A 21,608-nucleotide genomic window follows, 5' to 3' on the forward strand; every position below is an offset into this window, starting at 1 on the left:
GGTGTGTGATAATTACTGTTCATTAGACACATCAAGAAATAACAGTAATATCTCGATAGATGTTTTAATTTTCTTTACTAAAGCCACAAAACACATCCTCGTATTTTACAAGGATCAAAAATAAATTGAGTTATCAAAAAGGGAGGAATTGTTTTCCTATTATCACATTAAATGGCAAAGAACATGTTCCACTGGCTGCTGGGGAGGAAGATTGCTACAGAGAAGAAGAAAAAAAAATTACCATGAATGAATATATGCTAAGGATTAAAAAAAGGCAGGCAGACAATAGAAAACACTAACTTATTTTAGAATTACAAAGAATATTCTCCTAATAATATTATGCTAGTTTTATACCCATTTCTCTGTCCATATTATCTAAACTGGTATGATCTGGTATACAATGTCTATAGAAATTTTAGTGCTCCCCCAGTCAACCTGTCACCATCCAGGACATGTCCTCTTCTCACTACTGTCATCAGAGAGGAGGTAAATGAGTCTGAAGATGCAAACTCAAAGTTTTAGGAACAGTTTCTTTCTCTCTGCCATCAGATTTCTGAAGTCCATGAACACTACCTCACTATTTTGCCCTCTTTTGTCCTGTTTTATATTTCTTATTGTAATATAAACTTTTTATGGACTGCACTGTGCTAAAGCAGCAAAACAACAAATTTCATGACATATTTCAGTGATAATAAACCTGATTCTGAACCTCAATCCCCAGTGCTTTATCTACTTGTTATGCTGATGTTATATATTAATAGTATTTATCATAGAGTTTGAAGAATTTGAATTTTATTAATTTAGTCAAAGAAAAATCAACACTTTTGAAATTTAATCCAAACCTTTTGCACAATCATCAGCCCCACAAATTACCCCCTCCCTGCACAAAAAATATAAACAAAAAAGAACTGAACACAGTATTCCAAGTGGGGTCTGGCTAAGGACTTGTATAGCTGTAACATTACCTCACGGCTCTTGAACTCAATCACACAGTTGATGAATGCCAACACAGCCTTCTTAACAATGCTGTCAACCTGCGCAGCAGTTCTAAGTGTCCTATCGATACGGACTCCAAGATCTGTCAGATCTTCCACACTGCCAAGCGTCTTACCATTTATAGGACATAGATACAAAATTAAGGGAGGGAAGTTTGTGGTTTTGCTGCTTTAGCACAGTGCAGTCCATAAAAAGTTTATATTACAATATTACAACCTTGATGGCAGTAGTGAGAAGAGGACATGTCCTGGATGGTGACAGGTTGACTGGGGAGCACTAAAATTTCTAAAGACATTGTATACCGGATCATACCAGTTTGGATAATATGGACAGAGAAATGGGAATAAAACCAGCATAATATTATTAGGAGAATATTCTTTGTAATTCTAAAATGTTAATATATCCTATTGTCTGCCTGCCTTTTTTAATCCTTAGCATATATTCATTCATGGTAATTTTTTTCTTCTTCTCTGTAGCAATCTTCCTCTCCTGCAGCCAGTGGAACACGTTCTTTGCCATTTAATGTGATAATAGGAAAACAATTCCTCCCTTTTTGATAATTCAATTTATTTTTGATCCTCGTAAAATACTTATAATGGAGATGTGCTTTGTGGCTTTAGTAAAGAAAATTAAAACTATAGAGAGAGTGCAGAGGAATTTTACAAGGATGTTGCTGTACTTGACCTATTCTCCTTGGTGTGACAGAGAATGAGAGGTGACCTAATAGAGGCTATGTTCCCTCTAAGCTGTACGTGTATGCGCGTGCACACATTTTTCAACCAACGCACAAAGGAAATTAATGTGCGCACAAAAGGTTAGTTACTATAAAATAATGTAATTAGTAATTATACTTATTGATAATAATCTGTTAGATAACTGAGTGACTTAAATATGTATGTTATTTTGATGTTATTCTGTGCAGTTTTATGTCAAATATTTTGTAAACCTACATAAGCTATGCCACGGGTGCATTCAGAGCTCACATAACTTTTTCCACAGGAAAAAAATTTGCAGAATATAAGATTTTGTGCACATTGACTACTAAAAATTAGAGGGAACATTGGATAGAGGTGTGTAAGATGATGAGGAGCATTGATCATGTGGATAGCCAGAGGCCTTTTCCAAGAGCAGAAATGGGTAACATGAGGGAACTTATAAATAGATACTGAGGGATGTCATGGGTAAGCATTTTTTACATAGAGTGGTGGGTGCATGGATTGCACTGCTGGCAGCGGTGGTTGCTGCGGTGATGGAAGCGTCTCTTAAGAGCCTCTTAGATAAGTACATGGAGCTTAGAAAAATAAAGGGCTATACGCTAGGGAAATTTTAGACAGTTTCAAGAATAGGTACATTTCTATGTTCCATGATATCAACATTCCTGGAATTGTTGATAAGCCATCTCCTGCCGAATCTGTTTTGCAATAGATCTCGAGTTCTTCTTACATCATTAAACAGGGGATCTCTTTCCATAGCAACCTCCTCCACCAAGCCTTTTCAGTGTTGAAGATTAAATCTTGAAGATTATGCTGACATCTTTACACTTTCTTGGTTTCAGCAAATGCATCCTGTGAATACGTACAGTACTAACTTGTTGAGTGTGCAGTTAGCACAGCATGTTTGCTGGAATCACATTAATAAAATACATGGAAAAGCTGAAACAAATTACACACACTATCAATGTTTACTTTCCCAGCATATGCTTTTGTCATTAAGCAAGACAAAAACCAGTTCCTTTAATCACCTTAGGATGCTCTATCCAACCAATAAAGTTATATTTTGAAGTATGGTCATTGCTGTACATAATGGAAAACATACTGCAAACTTCTGCCACCTACAGTTCCGATCATATATTGCCATTGCTTATTGGTCTAATTTCACCTCTCTCTCGTTAGTTATAAATGAAAGGAATTAACACTTTAAGTCACTATAACTGCATTTTCAATAATTTTAAAAATAAACTAACTGTGCTCTGCAGTGAAACAAACTTACAAATCACATCATAGTTGCCTCACTACTGGCTAGATGCACATACACATGCAATAAAGTGAAACCAAACACACTCTTCATACGTAATGACAGTAGACAAAACAACCAAGCCCAGTCACTGGGAAAAGAGTGAAAGATTTAAAACTCAGCAAATAATAACTTACTGAATGAAAATATATCTATTAATATATAATTTCATTATTTTTTTCAGAAGATTAACATTTTTAATTAAAACATTTCAATCCATGTGCAGACCAACAATTTCTGCTCAGTAATTGTTTGCAACTGCATGTCATGCAAGGACACAATTTAGCCCATTTCTTTTCTCCTTCACTTCCAAGTAAAAGAAACACAGAAAACCTACAGCACAATACAGACCCTTCGGCCCACAAAGTTGTGCCGAACATGTCTCTACCTTAGAAATTACTAGGCTTACCCATAGCCCTCTATTTTCCTAAGCTCCAAGTACCTATCCTGGAGTCTCTTAAAAGGCCCTATTGTATCCGCCTCCACCACCGTTGCCGGCAGCCCATTCCATGCACTTACCACTCTGAATAAGAAACTTACCCCTGACATCTCCTCTGTACCTACTCCCTAGCACCTTAAACCTGTGCCCTCTTGTGGCAACCATTTCACCCCTGGGAAAAAGCCTCTGACTATCCACACAATCAATGCCTCTCATCATCCTATACAACTCTATCCGGTCACCTCTCATCCTCCGTTGCTCCAAGGAGAAAACGCCGAGTTCACTCAACCTATTCTCATAAGGCATGCTCCCCAATCCAGGCAACCTCCTTGTAAATCTCCTCTGCACCCTTTCAATGGCATCCACATCCTTCCTGTAGTGAGGCGACTAAAACTGAGCACAGTACTCCAAGTGGGCTCTGACCAGGGTCCTATATAGCTGCAAAATTACCTCTCAACTCCTAAGTTCAATTCCATGATTGATGAAGGTCAATACACTGTATGCCTTCTTAACCAGAGTCAACCTGCGCAGCTGCTTTCAGCATCCTATGGACTCAGACCCCAAGATCCCTCTGATCCTCCACACTGCCAAGAGTCTTACCATTAATACTATATTCTGCCATCATATTTGACCTACCAAAATGAACCACTTCACACTTATCTGGGTTGAACTCCATCTGCCACTTCTCAGCTCAGTTTTGCATCCTATCAATGTCCCGCTGTAACCTCTGACAGCCCTCCACACCTCCAACCTTTGTGTCTTCAACAAACTTACTAGCCCATCCCTCATCCAGGTCATCTATAAAAATCATGAAGAGGAGGGGTCCCAGAACAGATCCCTGAGGCACTCCACTGGTCACCGACCTCCATGCAGAATACGACCCGTCTACAACCACTCTTTGCCTTATGTGGGCAAGCCAGTTCTGCATCCACAAAGCAATGGTCCCCTTGGATCTCATGTCCTTACTTTCTCAATAAGCCTTGCATTGGGTACATTATCAAATACCTTGCTCTAATCCTTAGGTGTCTAGTCACATCCTCAAAAAATTCAATCAGGCTCGTAAGGCACGACCTGCCCTTGACACAGCCATGCTGACTATTCCTAATCATATTATACCTCTCCAAATGTTCATAAATCCTGCTCTCAGGATCTTATCCATCAACTTACCAACCACTGAAGTAAGACTCATTGGTCTATAACTTCCTGGGCTATCTCTACTCCCTTTCTTGAATAAAGGAACAACATTCGCAACCCTCCAATCCTCCGGAACCTCTCCCGTCCCCATTGATGATGCAAGGATCATCACCAGAGGCTCAGCAATCTCCTCCCTCACCTCCCACAGTAGCCTGGGGTACATCTCATCCGCTCCTAGTGGCTTATCCAACATGATGTTTTCCTAAAGCTCCAGCACATCCTCTTTCTTAATATCTACATGCTCAAGCTTTTCGGTCTGGTGCAAGTCATCACTACTATCACCAAGATCCTTTTCCATAATGAACACTGAAGCAAAAGTATTCATTAAGTACCCCTGCTATTTCCTCCGGTTCCATACACACTTTCCCACTGTCACATTCGATAGGTACTATTCCTTCATGTCTTATCCTCTTGCTCTTCACATACTTGCAGAATGCCTTGGGGTTTTCCTTAATCCTGCCCGCCAAGGCCTTCTCATGGCCCCTTCGGGCTCTCCTAATTTCCTTCTTAAGCTCCTTCCTGTTAGCCTTATAATCTTTTAGATCTCTAACACTACCTAGCTCCTTGAACCTTTTATAAGCTTTTCTTTTCTTCTTGACTAGATTTATTACAGCCTTTGTACACCACGGTTCCTATACCCTACCATAACTTCCCTGTCTCATTGGAACGTAAGTTCTATAGATTGATACCACCTTCACTTACACATCAAAATTGCCTACTAAGCAAGGTTTGGAATGTGACCAGTTAAGGATCCAAATACCAACAGTATTCAATCTGCTTCAGATGAGAAAACGGTAAAACTGCCAGAAAATGAATGTTACATAAAATGTGCGAGCGGTGACATAAAAACAGTGAATAGGACAGTGATATGTAATGAGAATAAAAAATGTAGTATTTTCTGATTGTTTTTTGATAACAGTAAATTAGCTTATAATAAACTACAACGTAAACTTGAAACTTGTTTTTCTTTCTTCTTCACTAATGACCTAGAAGTCAGTGTCAGATACAATGATTATACTTCTACTTACAGAACTTTTGAGCTGCTTGTTGCATAGATTGGCCCCATACATGTGGATGCCGACCTTTGAAGCAGGAATAAACAAAATGTACAGCAGGTACAGCTTTGCGATTGACACCTCCAGATAGCTTTCCATTCTTTAAGGAATCCAGTTCCTGGAGCACAACCCATGGGATAACCAAAACTGGGAAACCAACACCTGTAATTGTAGAAATTAATTATAGTTACACCGCATACACACTGTGAATTGTAATAATTTGAAGGAAATCACTGAAATAATCAACAGCAATGGCATCCATCCCATACATGCAGAGAACTACGACAATAGTGATTACTGTATTAAATATTAGTTTCCCATAACAGCAAATTTATCCATTTAACTTTCAGCAACTCTTCCCATAGAGTGCCTACTTACAAATCTCCATAAGTTACTCAAATCATTGAGTTTTGAATCAATATAATTGTATGATCAAACTAAAAATAAAATTTCTATTATGAAATGCCATCGCTACTATAACCACAAAACACATTGATGACCTATATATTAATTTTAAAATATACAAATTTTTACCTCATTACTGAATTGGAAATGCTATTGATTAAGATAAAATTTAAATGTGGAAAATAAGGCTGGATCAGTATCAGTATGTAACTATTTGTTATACCTTATTAGATAGGTATTATTGGCACTTTTGATTTAAGCCTGCATGAAAATGCTTTGATTCCAAATTGGATTACAATTTCCAAGTTCCAAATGTTAAAAAAAATTACAGCAGACCCAATTTTGATGCTTCAGCCTCAACAATTCCTTAAGTATACAAAAGATTTTTTTATATTAAAAATTACTTTTATGATGTATGACTTATCTTTAAATTTTTGATTACAGAGTGGTATACCTTTATGTGTTATACTATAACATTTTGATCAATTTTATTACAATATATGAATGTACGCAAGTTATGTTGAGATGTATCTATGTGCTGCACTCTGTAAGTCTTGTTTTTTTTCTCTTGAATAAAAATATTGTAAAAAAAAGAAAAAAGTATACAAAAGATTTTCATGTCTCTCACCCTGAAATCATTGACACTTTTTGTTTTTATGCATTTTCACAATGAACTTTTATTTACTAACCTGAAACTCCATGGTCTCTCAAATTCACAATAAAGTTAAGGTGACTGATAAAAATATTGGTATCCAACACAAGGAGAATATCAGGCTGGGGAATTGATTGGGCTAGACAATCAGAAACAATTTAGAAACAAAAGGAAAATTAGTTAATGCATCTGAGTTTAAGGTAAACCTCCACAGTTACAGTGTACAGAAAATATCTGAGTTCCTACTTTGTAGCTCTTTATATTTTCTAAGACTATACATCTAAGACAATAAATAACCAATTGTGGAAACCTCAATCATTACTGCCCTGCAAACGGTTAGTATGGAATCAAGTCCCATTCAAGATGAAGCCTTATCATGCCAAAATACAATTATAGATTGTGAACCCCTTATCTGAAATCCTTGAGGCCCAGAGCATTTAGGATTTTGGATTTTTTCAGAGATATCTTGGGATCTCCATCATTTCAAATTCTGAATTTATGTGCTACCTGTAAGCAGTCTTTGTCTTACACTTGTTCATCATACACATGTGCTTAACAGTAAAAATTATTACATACTATTAATATAATGGAAATGTAATGTGCGCAGTGTAATAAAAGCAGCATACTTGAATCAGCTGTTGAACAATAACAATGGCAGGTTTATGTTTCCAACTATGATGCTGTGCTTTGATTAGAAGATTACAGTACACTTTATTTGTATTTTACTTTTTTCATGTTTTAGGTAAGGTATAAAAACAATCAGCATTACAGACTTGTTCTGGTGCTAATTTTTCACAATCAGCAGATGCTTTAAAAATGTAATGCAATCCTTTTCATAACTTTCTGCAATCAGCCTGCTGAATATTCACAATTAACTTCAATTTTCAGTTCATCATGATAGATGTTTGCTTGTTTCATGATCAGCACACCATTAAGCGGCATGTCTCCTCTTACATTGACGATACACAATTGAGATCTTGATTTATCACTTTCTGCAGTGCTTTTCTATTTTCCACTAACTTCTGTTCATTACATATGAGGTCACTTTTCATAAATGTCTGTGGTGCACAGATACCTGTGTATCACTTGGAAACCCTCCCGGTACCTTGTGGAATTTTCTATTTGATATAATTTCAGCACTCAAAATTAAAAAAAAATTGGATTTTGGAATTTTGGAACAGGGGTATTCAACCTGTACCAGTAATTTCATCTCAAATACAGCCAAAATTTCCTGAAAACTCCCTTTAATTTAGAACAAGTTAACTTTCAAACAATTAACTTATTAGGGTTACAAATGAACTGCGGCTAAGTGAGCTCAATAAAAATATCAGTTAACTTGGTGGCCAAATTTCTTGAAGGCTCCCTATGTAAACCTAGTTATTCACACTGGACTATTAACAAATTGCACCTAGAAAAAATAAGTAGAGTCATATAGCACAGAAACAGGCCCATCAGCCCAAATAGTCTATACTGATCAAAAGATTAGCTCTTATATTCAGTTGCCTGCATTTGGTCCATATCACTCTCTTTCCTATTCATGTGCTTGTCCCATGCTTTTTAAATGTTGTTGATGCACCCACTTCAATTGTCAACTTATTCCATAAACAGTCCATTTTCTAGGTGAAAATGCTGTCCCTCAGGTTGTTATTAATCCCTTCCCCTCTCACTTTAACTCTATGCCATCTAGTTCTTGATTTCCCAGTCCTGGGAAAAAGACCATGCACAATCACCCCATCCATGGCTGTCAAGATTTTATACACGTGTAGAGTGGGCATACTTCCCTCAGGTGAAGTTAGTAGGGTCATTGGAAACCCCCCCCCCACCCCCAAATCTCCCACATCCTGCTTGGCAAGGACTCCATTGCCCTAACTGGAATAAGTCTGAAGATTAAAGTTAAAAGACCTTCTTTGTTCTACCTCTTCACCAAAGCCTCAGAGAAAAAATGTCAGCATTTTGACCACAAGCAGAGCATTCAGAGCTTAAACACAGCCACTTTCAAACTGGCTGCTCCAAAAGGTGTCTCCACAGTTGCATGCCCTCCCTTTATCTGATTCAAGCTCTTACCTTAACAGTTACTTTTATGGGCAAGTCAATATTTGCAAACCAACTTTTGAACCAACTTCCGCTGTATTGCTAAGCCTGCTGGGGCTAAACAAAACTGTGCTTTTTACCACAATGGAAGTCAACATTAATACATACTTAAAAGAACTACAAAATGTCCAGTCAACTTGTATGAAACCATCTTTTAATTAAAGGTGAAATACTTAGTTTACAATAAAAGGATCTTTTAAGGGGCATGGTCATCAATATAAACATCATTCAAGAAAATGGTTGACAAAGAAGAAAAAAAAATTGCAATAGAATACTTACACAAGAATGTTTTAACTTCCTCTGGTGGATCTATCTCCATACTCGTCAATTCTCCGTAACTCTGCCCCAGTTCTACCTCCAAAACCTTTTCATAACGAGCTGTTTGCAACTCTTCTGCTATTTCCATCTTCAAAGGAAAAAAAATCTTTTAGCATTGCAATTGGATCCAGACTAATATTCATACAAATATGACATTTGGTAGAAATTCAATTGCTAAATTTTAAAAATGGTAATTTTTGTAACTTTAATAAAACCTACATTAATACATATTTATACATTAACATTGTTCCATGGTCTAAAATATATTCTTCTACTTAAGTTAATACCAAATATATGAAAACAAAGCACCAAATTGACTAATAGCCAAGCATTAAACTTTCCAAATGTTAAGGTTGTCAGTGAGGAAAAATAAATAAGGGTATGAACATTTTAATTACATTTGCTAAACAATGCCCTTTGTTTAAAATAGACTTCACATAATCAGTGTTTGTATTTCTATCAAGCATATTGATCTATTTTAAAAACATGATACAAGATTAATCAACCAAAAAATTTTGCATTAGAATGGCCATCAGAATCACAGAAGCTGACGGAGTAGTTTAAAATCAAAAGAAAGGATTTCCAATTGGTTTCTAATGTTAATTTCTTACAAGTGCCTCTTGGTTAATAAATGATGGGAATTAAATGTTAAAATAATTCAAACAAGCTGCTCCTCTTTAAAAAAATCTTTTAAAGATCATAGAAACTGGGGAACATACTTACAATTTTTTTTGTTTAACAAATTGAATCTTAATCAATTTATCTATCATGAATAAGATCATTATATCTATAGACCTCTTTGTTCTGAGGAGCCCCAGATAACACAAACATTTCCAAGATTATATACCATAGAGGGTGCCTCTGACAAGTGCCGCGTTTTATTGGATGTTATATAGTAAACTCTAAGAGCCAAGTTGCAACCAATTTGCCCTTTAGAGTGGAATAATTGCCTATTTAAATTAAAACTTCTTTAAACTAAAATTGGATTCAAAATTTTATATCAGACAAATTTCATTTGAACTGAAAATTGAGCTTAGACTAATATTTAATTTTGCACTGTTGACAACATTGCATTGTTCCATCAAGTCATTCATGACTATCTCAATTTTGCAACCAACTCAAAATTGACTTGTACTTATCAAAGTACCTTTAACATAACAAAGCAGTCCAAGAGTATTTGCAAACAAAATTTAGCACTAAGCCACAAAAAGATGAAATGGAACAGATGAAGTAGATTTTACCAAATATTTTGAAAAAGAGGATTGTGTATTAGAGTAGTGGAGTTTAACAAGGTTGTTCTTAAATTTAAGGCCTTAGCATCAAAAAGCATAGCTGCTATTAGTAAGTAGATAAATTAGGGATGATCAGATATAACAGTTACTTCGTGGAGTGATTAAAATAGATGAGCATACCTTGGATATATTGTCCAAATGTAGATTAATTCTACTTAACTTCATTTTTGTCCCATACACAGTAAACACAACTGTATATAAGTAATACAATATTATCTAATTAACTTGGTCACTGATATCTAAACAAAAATATACATGAAACTTTAAAAATAAACAAAAAGAAATTAGAATGATTATTATTCAAGTTCAACAAAAGGGTTACTAGGTAACTTCAGATCATCACTGACTCACAATGGTATACAATGACAAATAAATTTGTATCCATTCACAAAGCCAAGTTACGTATCACTACGTATTGAAAGATAAACCGAACAGGAAACAGATTCAGTATTAAAGAAATGCATCCTGATTTATGCCACTAGCCATCATACTGAATGATGTCAGAAGTGCAAGTTCAATCTACCAGTAAGGACGAAAGTTAAAGATGAACAATTTACAAGGATTAATTTTTGTTTGCTCGTAGACATTGAGACATCATAACATTCAGTGAAATGTATGATCACCACCAACAACCAATGGAGTCTGAGGATGTGCTGGGACCAGCCTGCAAATACTGCATGTTTCGGCACCAAAATAACATGCTCACAACTTACTAAGCCTAACTCCATATCTTTAGAACATGGGAGGAAAATAGAGCATCCAGAGGAAATCCAGAGGGAGAATGTATAAACTCCTCACAAACAGGGGCTGAAATTGAACTGTGTTCATTGATGCTGTAATAATGTTACACTAACCACTATGCTACCAAGTCACTTCAGCTATGTTAAGTTAGGCCAAGTTAAGACTGAGGGATGATTTAATATAAACCTTAAAAATTTTAACAGTTTGTGATGGAAATATAGAGGGCATTACCACTTATGAAGAAGAGCAAATGTTCAAGCAATTACCAAATCAAAACGGGAATTGAAGGGGAAAAAATATCTTTACTTCAAAGGTAGAACATTATAAGAAAGTAGAAAAGATGCATTTAAGAAACTAAATGAAACAGGGGAGTAGACGAAGTGGTGGGGGAAGGAGGAGGAGAGGGAGGGAGGGGGAGGAGGGAAGGAGGGAAAGAAGGGAAGGTGGAGAGGAAGGAAAGAAGAAAGGAAGGGAGGGAGGAAGGAAGGAAGGTAGGTAGGTAGGTCGGTCGGTCAGGTTGAGTGCAAATATCAGCATGACTGATTTGAGCAAATGTCCTTTATCTGCATTGTATGGTTGATGTTCTAGCCAATTCAGAACCAGATAGGGGTGCCACCTTTATGCAGAAATAGAACATTAAATATTAGCTGATCTTTTACATAGTCATTTAACTTAGTTGAAGAAACAATGTAGGGCTTATGAAGGATAGGACTTTAGGAGGGTCCTACTGACCAAATGTTTAACTGGGTCAGCCAATTTCAGAAGTATCACTGAGGAGAAGTGGCATCTACCAATACTTCAAAATATCCTCAACCATCCATAAAGCCTGCAGAAGTATGGAAAAATATTTAATCTTGCCAGACTTTGATGCAGACAGAGAGAAAACATCAACAAGCTAAGAACTGACTGAATAAACAATTGTGCTTCAAATCACATCAATCATCACTATCTACTAAACTCAATATCAATTGTGAATAATATAAGGTAAGAAAATACAGTACATATTGTAAACAAAAGAAATTCTGCAGATGTACAAAATCTTGAGCAAAACACAAAATGCTGGAGGAACCCAGCAGTCAGGAAGCACATATGGAGAGGAATAAACAGCTGACGTTTCAGGCTGAGACCGTTTATTAATGCCTAGCTTATATACAACAGGAAGATCAGCAAGATAAATGTGCTAATTTGCTATATGATGGGGAGGGGAGTTGCAGATTTTTTTTTTCTGATGGGGCAGAGATCTTTGCAATGATACATCTCCTTTGAGAGATTCTTTTCAAGATGCAATTTTTTTTCCATTGTGTTCCTAATTTATATTGGGACTTCTTACATTAAATATATACAACCTGCAAATTTCCTTTGTATTATGACAATATGGTAAAATTGCCAAGCAAAATCAGAAAGCATTTGAAACAATGACTACTTGAGAATATCAGCTGCAGTCATTTATACTCCCCAGACATAAAACAAAAGGAGTCACATATTTTACTGCAGAAATCAAGGGCTAAATTATTTCAGATTTAAATGCGCGAATAAGAGTCCATTTGAGTACAGGCACAAATCTGAAGCAATGTACAGAAATTAATGAATTTCCTCACATCTTCTACAGGTAACAGTTCAAGTCATTAATATAGTAATCATCAATTTGATTTAAACTTTTAAAATAAGTTTTAATTACTTTAACCATAATAATTATTTCGAGCACCAGATGTGAATGTGTGGGGATTTGCTCACTGAAGACATGGCAATCTACAAATAACAGACTTAAAAGTGTTTTGATAAAATCAGTGGAACAAATATATTCAAAGCCTCCAGCCATGCACTGATTTTAATTTTAAATCCAACAACACCCACCTTTTCATCAGTATCCATATCTGCATCATTTGGTAAAATGGTAAATTCACTTGCTATCTGAGAATCCTTCAAGGAATTAAAAAATGATAAATAGTGAAATACTACATAAAATAGGAATAATAAGATACCAAAAGCAGTAAATATACAGCAAGCCAAGCAATTCCTGGGATGAGTAAAATTACTATTTCAGATTAATGATCTCTCATCAGTTATAATTGATTAGTGTTTTTATCATTTCTTACAAAAAGTCATAATCTGAAATACTATCTTGGTTTACATACCTATTGACACTGACTGATCTTCTGAATATTTACATCCTTTCCTGTTTAATTACAACAAATTACAATGCAAATAAAGCAGGCATATTTATTGGACCACTAAACATATGGAAAAACAAATATAGTGTCTATAAAAAGTATTTATCCCCTTTGGAAGTTTGTATGTTTTACTCTTTTACAACATTGAATCACAATAGATTGAATTTGGCTTTTTTTTTGACACTGATCAACAGAACTCTTTTATGTCAAAGTGAAGACATCTCTGCAAAGTGATCTAAAAACTACAAATATAAAGCATAAAATAATTAACTAAATAAGTATGACACACCAAATCATCACTGGTGTAGCCAATTGGTTATAGAAGTCATATAATTAGTTAAATGGAGATCACCGTGTGCAGTCAAGGTGTTTCAATTGATTGTAGCAAAAACACACTCGTATCTGGAAGGTCCAACTGCTGATGAGTCAGTATCCTGGCAAAAACTACACCATGAAGACAAAGGAACACTCCAAGCAACTCCATGAAAAGGTTTTTGAAAAGCACAAATAAGGAGATGGATACAAGAAAATTTCTAAGTCACTAAATACCCTTTGGAGTACAGTTAAGTCATCAAGAAATGGAAAGAATATGGCACAGTTGTAAATCTGTCTAGAGCAGGCCATCCTCAAAAACTGAGTGACAGTGGAAGAAGCGTGGGAGGCCACTAAGAGACCTATGAAAACTCTGGAGGAGTTACAAACTTCAATGGCTGAGACGGGAGAGACTGTGTATACAACTGTTGCCTGGGTGCTTCACCAGTCGCAACTTTATGGGAGAATGGCAAAGAGAAAGACACTGTTGAAAAACACTCACATGAAATCGCAGCTACTGTTTGTCAGAAGGCATGTGGGAAACTCTGAAGTCACCTGGAAGAAGGTTCTGTGGTGTGATAAAACCAGAATTGAGCTTTTAGGGCATCAGACTAAACACTATGCTTGGCGTGAAGGCTTGTGAAGGCAGAGGGTAAAATGAATGCAGCAAAATACAGGGAAATCCTGGAGGAAAACCTGATGCAGTCTGCAAGAGAACTGCAACTTGGGAGAAGATTTGTTTTCCAGCAAGACCCCAAGCACAAAGCCAAAACTACACAGGAATGGTTTAAAAACAACAAGGTTAATATCCAGGAGTGGCCACGTCAGAGCCCAGACCTCAAGCCAATTGAGAAACTGTGGCTGGACTTGGAAAGGGCTATTCATGCATGATCCCCATGCAATCTGACAGACTTTGAGCAGTTGTATAAGGAAGAATAGGGGAAAAATTGCAGTGTCTGGATGTGCAAAGCTGATACAGATCTATCCACACAGACTCAAGGTAGTAATTGCTGACAAAGGTGCATCTACTAAATACTGACTTGAAGGGGGTAAATCAATTATTTTGTGTTTAATAACTATGATATATTTAGACCAATTTGGATACTTTTTTCACTTTAATATGAAAGAGTCTTTTCTGTTCATCAGTGTCAAAAAGGCCAAATTAAATCCACTATGATTCAATGTTGTAAAACAATAAAACATGAAAACTTGTGGGGAAGCGGAATACTTTTTATAGGCACTGTACTTTAATATAAATGTGAAGCAAAAGAATCATGAAACAGTAATGTCTGTTTAAAGAGCTGCCTCTGTGAGGTGCTTTAATTTTTTTTGTGTACAAGAGCAGCACTGAAAAATATCATTATTTGCCAGTGTAGATTGAGTGTCGTTGTTGCTTACCTCTGACTGTAGTATCCTTTTAAAAACTATACAATCACAAATAAACATTATAGTGTAAGAGACAAAATAAAGACAGTAAAGTTTCATTACCAGCTGTTGTGGGGCCAATTCGAGATTCTGCGGTAGTGAGGTAGATTTTGTAGCACTGTCCGAAGATTTCCTATTTGAAGTTAATGACTTTTTAGACGCAGCTTGAGATAGCGCATCGATGACACAAGGTTTAGCAATTTTAAAACTTTGAAACTTTTTTTCAGGTTTTGTCATTTTCAATTGCTCAGCATTCTCAGAGTTCTTTGATGAAAATGTAAGCATTTCAGTTCTTTGAAAGATTCTGGATTGCTGAGAATTTGAAGCCTCATGTTTTTGTGAATATTCCAAAATTTCCTTTCCTTCATTGACTGATTTGGTGCTTTTACAATCTTTAGATGGCCTTTTAGGGAGTTTGAACACTGTGTTATCTGCTCCTGAGGTTGCAGATTCTTCAATTGATATGTTGGGTTTTTTAACCTCCAAGGGTTTCAAATCATCACCAGATTTTTCTGAGAATTTTGTCAAATGGGAAGATGCTCCTTCAGTGCTGGTTTCATCTCTGACCCGTTCCAAATTTTTAGATCTTTTTCTGAGCACTCGCAAGGAATTAGATATTTTGTTACATTTCTCCCAAAAACTAGAATCAAGAAATTTTGAACCATCATTAAAATTTGTATTTTTGACAGGTCTCAGAGGTGCACTGGTTACTTTCCATACATCAAACTCATTCTTAGATATTTTAGACTTTTCATGCAAGTTCATATGGTGAGATTTATTTTTGAAACCACCCAATTCTTCAATGTTTTTCCGATCTTCTCTAGAATCTTCAGAATTTTGCATTGTATCTGAATAATTAGATTCATCTTGCAACTCTGGAGAATTTTTTGTTTGTTCTTTACTCTCAAATTCCTTTAAAAGATCTCTAGATTTATCATATGAAGCAAGTTTGTTTGCTGCCCCTGTAGGTTTTGTTGTTGAATGATTAGTTATATCACTCACACAAGTCTCTTCAGCTCTTTTCAAAACATATGTTTTGTTAACAAAATATTGAAAATCATTCTGCAAGCTTTCATATGTAGGGTCACATATTTTTGTCTTCAGCACCTCAGGATCTACTTCTGCTGATGATAGCTTTGCTTTGCATTTAAATAAATGTTTACAAACTTTGGAAGATTCACATCTTTTACATCTCTGTAATTCATTTGGCTGTGCTTTCGAGACATACGTATCAGCTTCATGTTTTGTAGATGACGAACTATGATGCTTTTTTTCCTTACTTTCTTCCCGTGAATGCTTCTTATGCTTCTTCTTTTGTTTTAATTTGGGCCGGGTGCTTTTATCATCCGATGATGATGACTTCAATGAAGCAGTGTGATATTTGTGTTTCTCTGATTTGATTTGATTTTTTTCACTTGAATCTGTTGATCTAAGAAAGAAACAAGATCCCCAACAATCTTAGTTACAATGTTTGCTTAATTTGTCAGTATAAATGCCATAAAATCAACTTCATAGACTGTATTCAATCACAGAGAGATCTAAGAACAGTAACAGGAGTTCTCAAGGGTAGGGGAACCAGTGGGAGGAGTGTGTGAGTGATGGGCAGATGGAGAAGGTGGGGAAGGGGAAATGAGATAGGATGTTGGCAAACAAGAGAAAATCTGCAGATGCTGGCAATCCAAGCAACATGCACAAAATGCTGGAGCAACTCAGCAGGCCGGGCAGCATCTATGGAAAAAAGCACTTTTTCCATAGATGCTGGTTAGCCTGCTGAGCTCCTCCAGCATTTTGTGTGTTGCTAGGATGTTGGCGACTAGGTGGGTCAGAAAAAAAGAAAGAGGAAAGGGGACTGATAGAAGCACTACTGGAAGTTTGAGATTTCACCATTCATGTCCTCAGGTTGGAGGTGGAATATGGTTCCTCTAATTTGCAGTTAGCCTTGACTTGGCTATGGAGAAGCTGTAGAGAGAGGTGGCTGACCACTGGGAGATCATGGCTGGCATGGTGGATGAAGTGAAGCTGCTTGGTGAAGCACACCCCCAATCTGCAACTGGTTATCTATAATGTCACCCCTCAGTCTCCTTCATTGCAGAGAATACACCCAACATTTATTAATCTCTACATGTACAGCTATTAGGCCATAATGTTCCTGTTGACTGCTACCACATCCTTCCATAGCACGGCAACCAGAACTATACAGTACTTCAAGAGCAGTCTACCCAAAGTTTTGTACATCTGTAATGTGATGTCCAACTTTGTACTCAGTGCCGTGGCATTTGAAGGCAAGCATGCCAATTGCCCTATCAACCTGAGTCGCCATTTTCAGGAAGCTACAGCCTCACACTTTTGTATATACAGTATGGTGCAAAAGTGTTAGTCACATATATATATAGCTAGGGTGCCCAAAACTTCTGCACAGTACTGTAATAATATATGTATTGCATTGTACTGTTACAAAAAAAAATTCTTGACATACATGTGAGTGATGACAAACCTGCTTCTGATATGGGTCTCCATTATGGACTGAGAGTGGGAAGGGGGCAGGAAGAGGGGAGGAAGCAAGAAACATCAGAGAGACCTTTTGTAATAAAACAATTGTTTGGAATTTAGATGATCTTGCCTGGTGTCTCAGGGCTGGGTATGTCAGCAGCCATGCCACCAAACACCCCCCCCCCCCCCACCATCGCCCCAGCTTTCCTTTTCTGCCACCTGTCCAACAACCCTCCCGCAACAGTCCACACTCACCATTCCCAACATCCTTTGCTTAAACCAAATTTCTGAACTCACTCTCTGGTCCACATTGATAAATACAGTATTCTGCAAAGGTATAAGGCACCCTAGATATACAGGATATTTCACATTACATCACACTTCTCTAGAAAAACTTCCAATTGTATTAAAACTATATAGACTACTAACGTATCATTCTTATTTGATTAATCTTTACCTCCAGAAATACCTCCAATACAAACCTGGGCCAGAAAGATTTTGCTTGATCTTCTGGGGACCGTTTCACTGTTGTTGGAGTTTCTACCTCCAGATGGCTCTAATGAAGAAAATATAAACCAAAATAAGATGGTCAAAATTCAAAACATTTTATAACTTCCCAATAGAAAATATTGATTATAAACTCTGTGTTACATCTCCAATCCATTGAGTTCCTTCAAAACTCCTGTCAACCCTCAAGCAGCTCTTCAAGATCACATCTTGCAATTTTGGAAGAACTTCAGTTTATGGAAACAACAGAAAATGAAACCAGATTCAGTAAATTGGAAAATCACAAATTTAATACAGACATTCACAAAATGAAGAGAAAATAGAGAACTAAAAGCTATTTAGTCCGAGATTGCTTTCAGGAAAATGCAGGAATTCATTCTTGCTCAATGTGCAATGGCGTACAACCATTATATGACTAGAGAAATTCAGCATGCTTTTATTGAAAGAAAATGTGTCAGATAAGTCTAGCAGTATTTAAGGGAATAAGGAAATTAATGGATTTAATAATCCTAGATTTTTAAAGAAGCAATTGATCACAATTCCAGATAGTATGTTTAATAGAACAGAATGATTAAATACTGGTGTACTTACAGTAGACTTCACTGTGCTAGTTTATGAATTGCAGAAGACTAGGGTAGTTTTATTGCTTTTGTGGAATTATACTTGAGGTATTCTGCAATTTTGACATCCAAACCAATGGCAAATTTGCCTTGGGAACTGTACAACAAAGGGTGATGTGAGTAAATGCTGTTGCCACGTAGATACCCAGGTTTAATACCCATCTTGGATACTGTCCATTTTCCCTATGACAACATGCATTTATCCCAGGTGCTCTGTTTTTCTTCTACGTTTCTATCACCTGCTAGCAACTGTATTTGGCTACTGTAATTGCTCCTGGTGTAGGCAGATGGCATCAAAATCTGTCGATAGACATTGTGAGAATAATGGCAGGGAAATAAGGGAATGAGACCAACGAGAGTGCTTTGCAAATCTGCATAAACTCACCAGTACCAAATGCCTTCTATGTTGTGAGTAATATAAAATTCAATGCATATGCAAGCTGGCTGGGAAAGTGGACTTAAGGTACAAGATCAGTTTTAATTTTAATGAATGGCAGAGCAGGAGCAAGTGGTCCACAATCTGATCATTTCATTTTCCTAAGTACTTTGGTGTTAATTCAAATATCATCCAGATTATGACAAAGACTTGGCTGTAAGCAGCACAGTTCCAATTGTTTTACCAATTGGCAGTTGGGTATACTAACTTTCTTCCATGCTACATTTATTATTGTACTTCAATGTTGTATGCTGTGCAGTTTAGTACAAAAAAGAATTTCAGTTTCATAAACCTGGACTGAATCAACAAACTGTCATGGAGCCTAATTTGATAGATTAATACCAGCAAATATGTGCAAAAGCTCACCAGTTTTCTTCTTTTTCCTGTGCATGGCGATAAGGAAGATTGTCCTGGTGATGAGCTCCCTCCTCTATACTGTGCCTTCTGCTCAATCTTGCTTTTTTCCTCCTAATAATTGTTCAGGTTTTTAGGTAGAATGAATATGGATCAGTTAAAGAGCAAGGCCCAAGGTATGACAGTGGAACAGCACAAAAAAAAAGTCATTGATAGATTTCAGAGTCAACGAACCAATAGATCAATTTGCCATCACCCCAACAGAGAAAAAGAACACTATTTCATTGTGAGCTATCCAAGTATATCTTTTTGGAAGGAAAAGCTGATTACTTTACCTGAATTGAGTTGAAGCATTCGTTATCAACACTGGAACGGACTATAAACAATTAGCTTCAAATGAGAAGGTTAACTAAAGGAGGCAGAAATGAAATGCAAACATACTCTCCAAAGGTTTCACATTAATACCAAAGAAATACAGCTTTGCAGAGTCAGCACTGTAATAACAAATTTTAGATTATCTACTTGCCTGTAGTGCTAATGTCAGTAGCATGCTGATAAACTAACATCTGCTCTTTAAGTACATCTGAAGTTTACTAATGTATATCAAACAAACTGAGTTGGATACATGTGATATACAAAGGGCTGTGAAAATTCCCTCTTGCTTTTTTTAGATTGGAGATTATGTAATCAATAGTGTGCCACAAGAGAGATAGTTAGAAATATATAGGGTACTTCAGACTTTTGTACAGTACTGTAGTAATTTGATGTATTGCAGAGTACTGCTGCCATATATAAAAAATTCTTTATACATGTGAGTGATGATAAACCTGATTCTGATATGGGTCTCCATTGTAGACTGGGAGTGGGAAAGCTCGTGGAGTGGGGAATCAAGGTTGGAAAAAGGGGAAGGTAGAGGGGAGAGAGTGGGAAGCATCAGAGAGACATTCTGTGGTGATCAATAAAATAATTGTTTGGAATCAGATAACTTTGCCTGGTGTCTCAGGGGTGGGGATGTCTGCACCCATGCCATAACCTGCCCCAGCACTCCTTCTCTGCCACCTGTCCTACACCCTTCTCGTGGCATTCCACCTTCACTATTCCCAACATCCTTTGCTCCCACCAGATTTACAATCTCTCTCTCCGCACCACATTCACAAGTACAGAACTGTGCAAAAGTCTTAGGCACACCAGCTCTTTATATATGTCTAAGACTTGTGCACAATACTGTATAGGTAGCATAACTAGTAAGTTTGCACATGACACCAAAACTAGAGGTATAATGGACAGTGAAGAAGCTTGTTTAAGGTTACAACAGCATCAGGTTCAACTTGGGAAATGGGCAAAGGGATGGCTGATGGAACTTAAATTTATACAAATGTGAAGTGATACACTTTGGAAATTAATCTGGACTGTATCACACAGAATGGCAGGGCCCTGATGAGTGTTAAAGAACTGGAAGACCCTGGGATATACGTACAGATGTTTCTTTGTTCAGTTGTTTGGGTAACAAGAATTAATACTCAGAAATTTGACAGCAACAGAATCACAAACTGTGATTCACATACAAGAGGCCCTTCAGCCCAACTCATTCATTCCAAACAAATTGCTTACCTAAGCTACCAGCATTTGCCTGCACTTACTGAAACTTTTCTAACCATTAATCTGTCTAAACATTGTTTAAACATTGTAGTTATACACAACTCTACCACTTTGTCCTGCAGTTCTTTCCATGTAGCACCATGCACTGTGTTAAAATGTTGCCCTTCACATCCCTTTATGTCTTTGGCTTCTAGTTTTAGACTCCTAAATCCAGGGTTTGTGACCACTTATCTTATCTATGCCCCTTATGATTCTACTGTATAAACCTCTGTCACCCCTCAGCCTCCAACATTCTGGGGAGGCGGGGAGAGAAGGGGGCGGGGGGGGGGGGGGGGGAGTCCAAACCCATCAAGTCTCTCCTTATAACTTAAACCTTCCAATCCACGAAACACACACACACAAAATGCTGGAGGAACTCAGCAGACCAGGCAGCATCTATGGAAAAAGGCCAAAACATAGAGAGTTTACTCTTTTCCATAGATACTGCCTGGCTTGCTG

At 36.9% G+C, this 21,608-nt stretch overlaps 1 protein-coding gene across 3 annotated transcripts in view; it reads right to left on the reverse strand.

Annotated features, from left to right (window-relative positions):
• swt1 (SWT1 RNA endoribonuclease homolog) overlaps window positions 1-21,608 on the reverse strand; it is a 172,082-nt gene that overhangs the window by 124,858 nt on the left and 25,616 nt on the right. For all 3 annotated transcript variants that reach the window (XM_059984507.1, XM_059984508.1, XM_059984509.1), the window contains 7 exons: window positions 19,524-19,625; window positions 18,077-18,150; window positions 15,168-16,533; window positions 13,051-13,116; window positions 9,125-9,251; window positions 6,792-6,893; window positions 5,671-5,859 (listed from right to left, as the gene is read on the reverse strand). In XM_059984507.1, the coding sequence (XP_059840490.1) occupies window positions 5,671-5,859; window positions 6,792-6,893; window positions 9,125-9,251; window positions 13,051-13,116; window positions 15,168-16,533; window positions 18,077-18,150; window positions 19,524-19,625 (2,026 nt within the window). The remainder of the gene's footprint in view (window positions 1-5,670; window positions 5,860-6,791; window positions 6,894-9,124; window positions 9,252-13,050; window positions 13,117-15,167; window positions 16,534-18,076; window positions 18,151-19,523; window positions 19,626-21,608) is intronic.

The sequence above is a fragment of the Hypanus sabinus genome, chromosome 11 (genome assembly GCF_030144855.1).
Source record: "Hypanus sabinus isolate sHypSab1 chromosome 11, sHypSab1.hap1, whole genome shotgun sequence".
In the NCBI taxonomy this organism is placed as follows: Eukaryota; Metazoa; Chordata; class Chondrichthyes; order Myliobatiformes; family Dasyatidae; genus Hypanus; species Hypanus sabinus.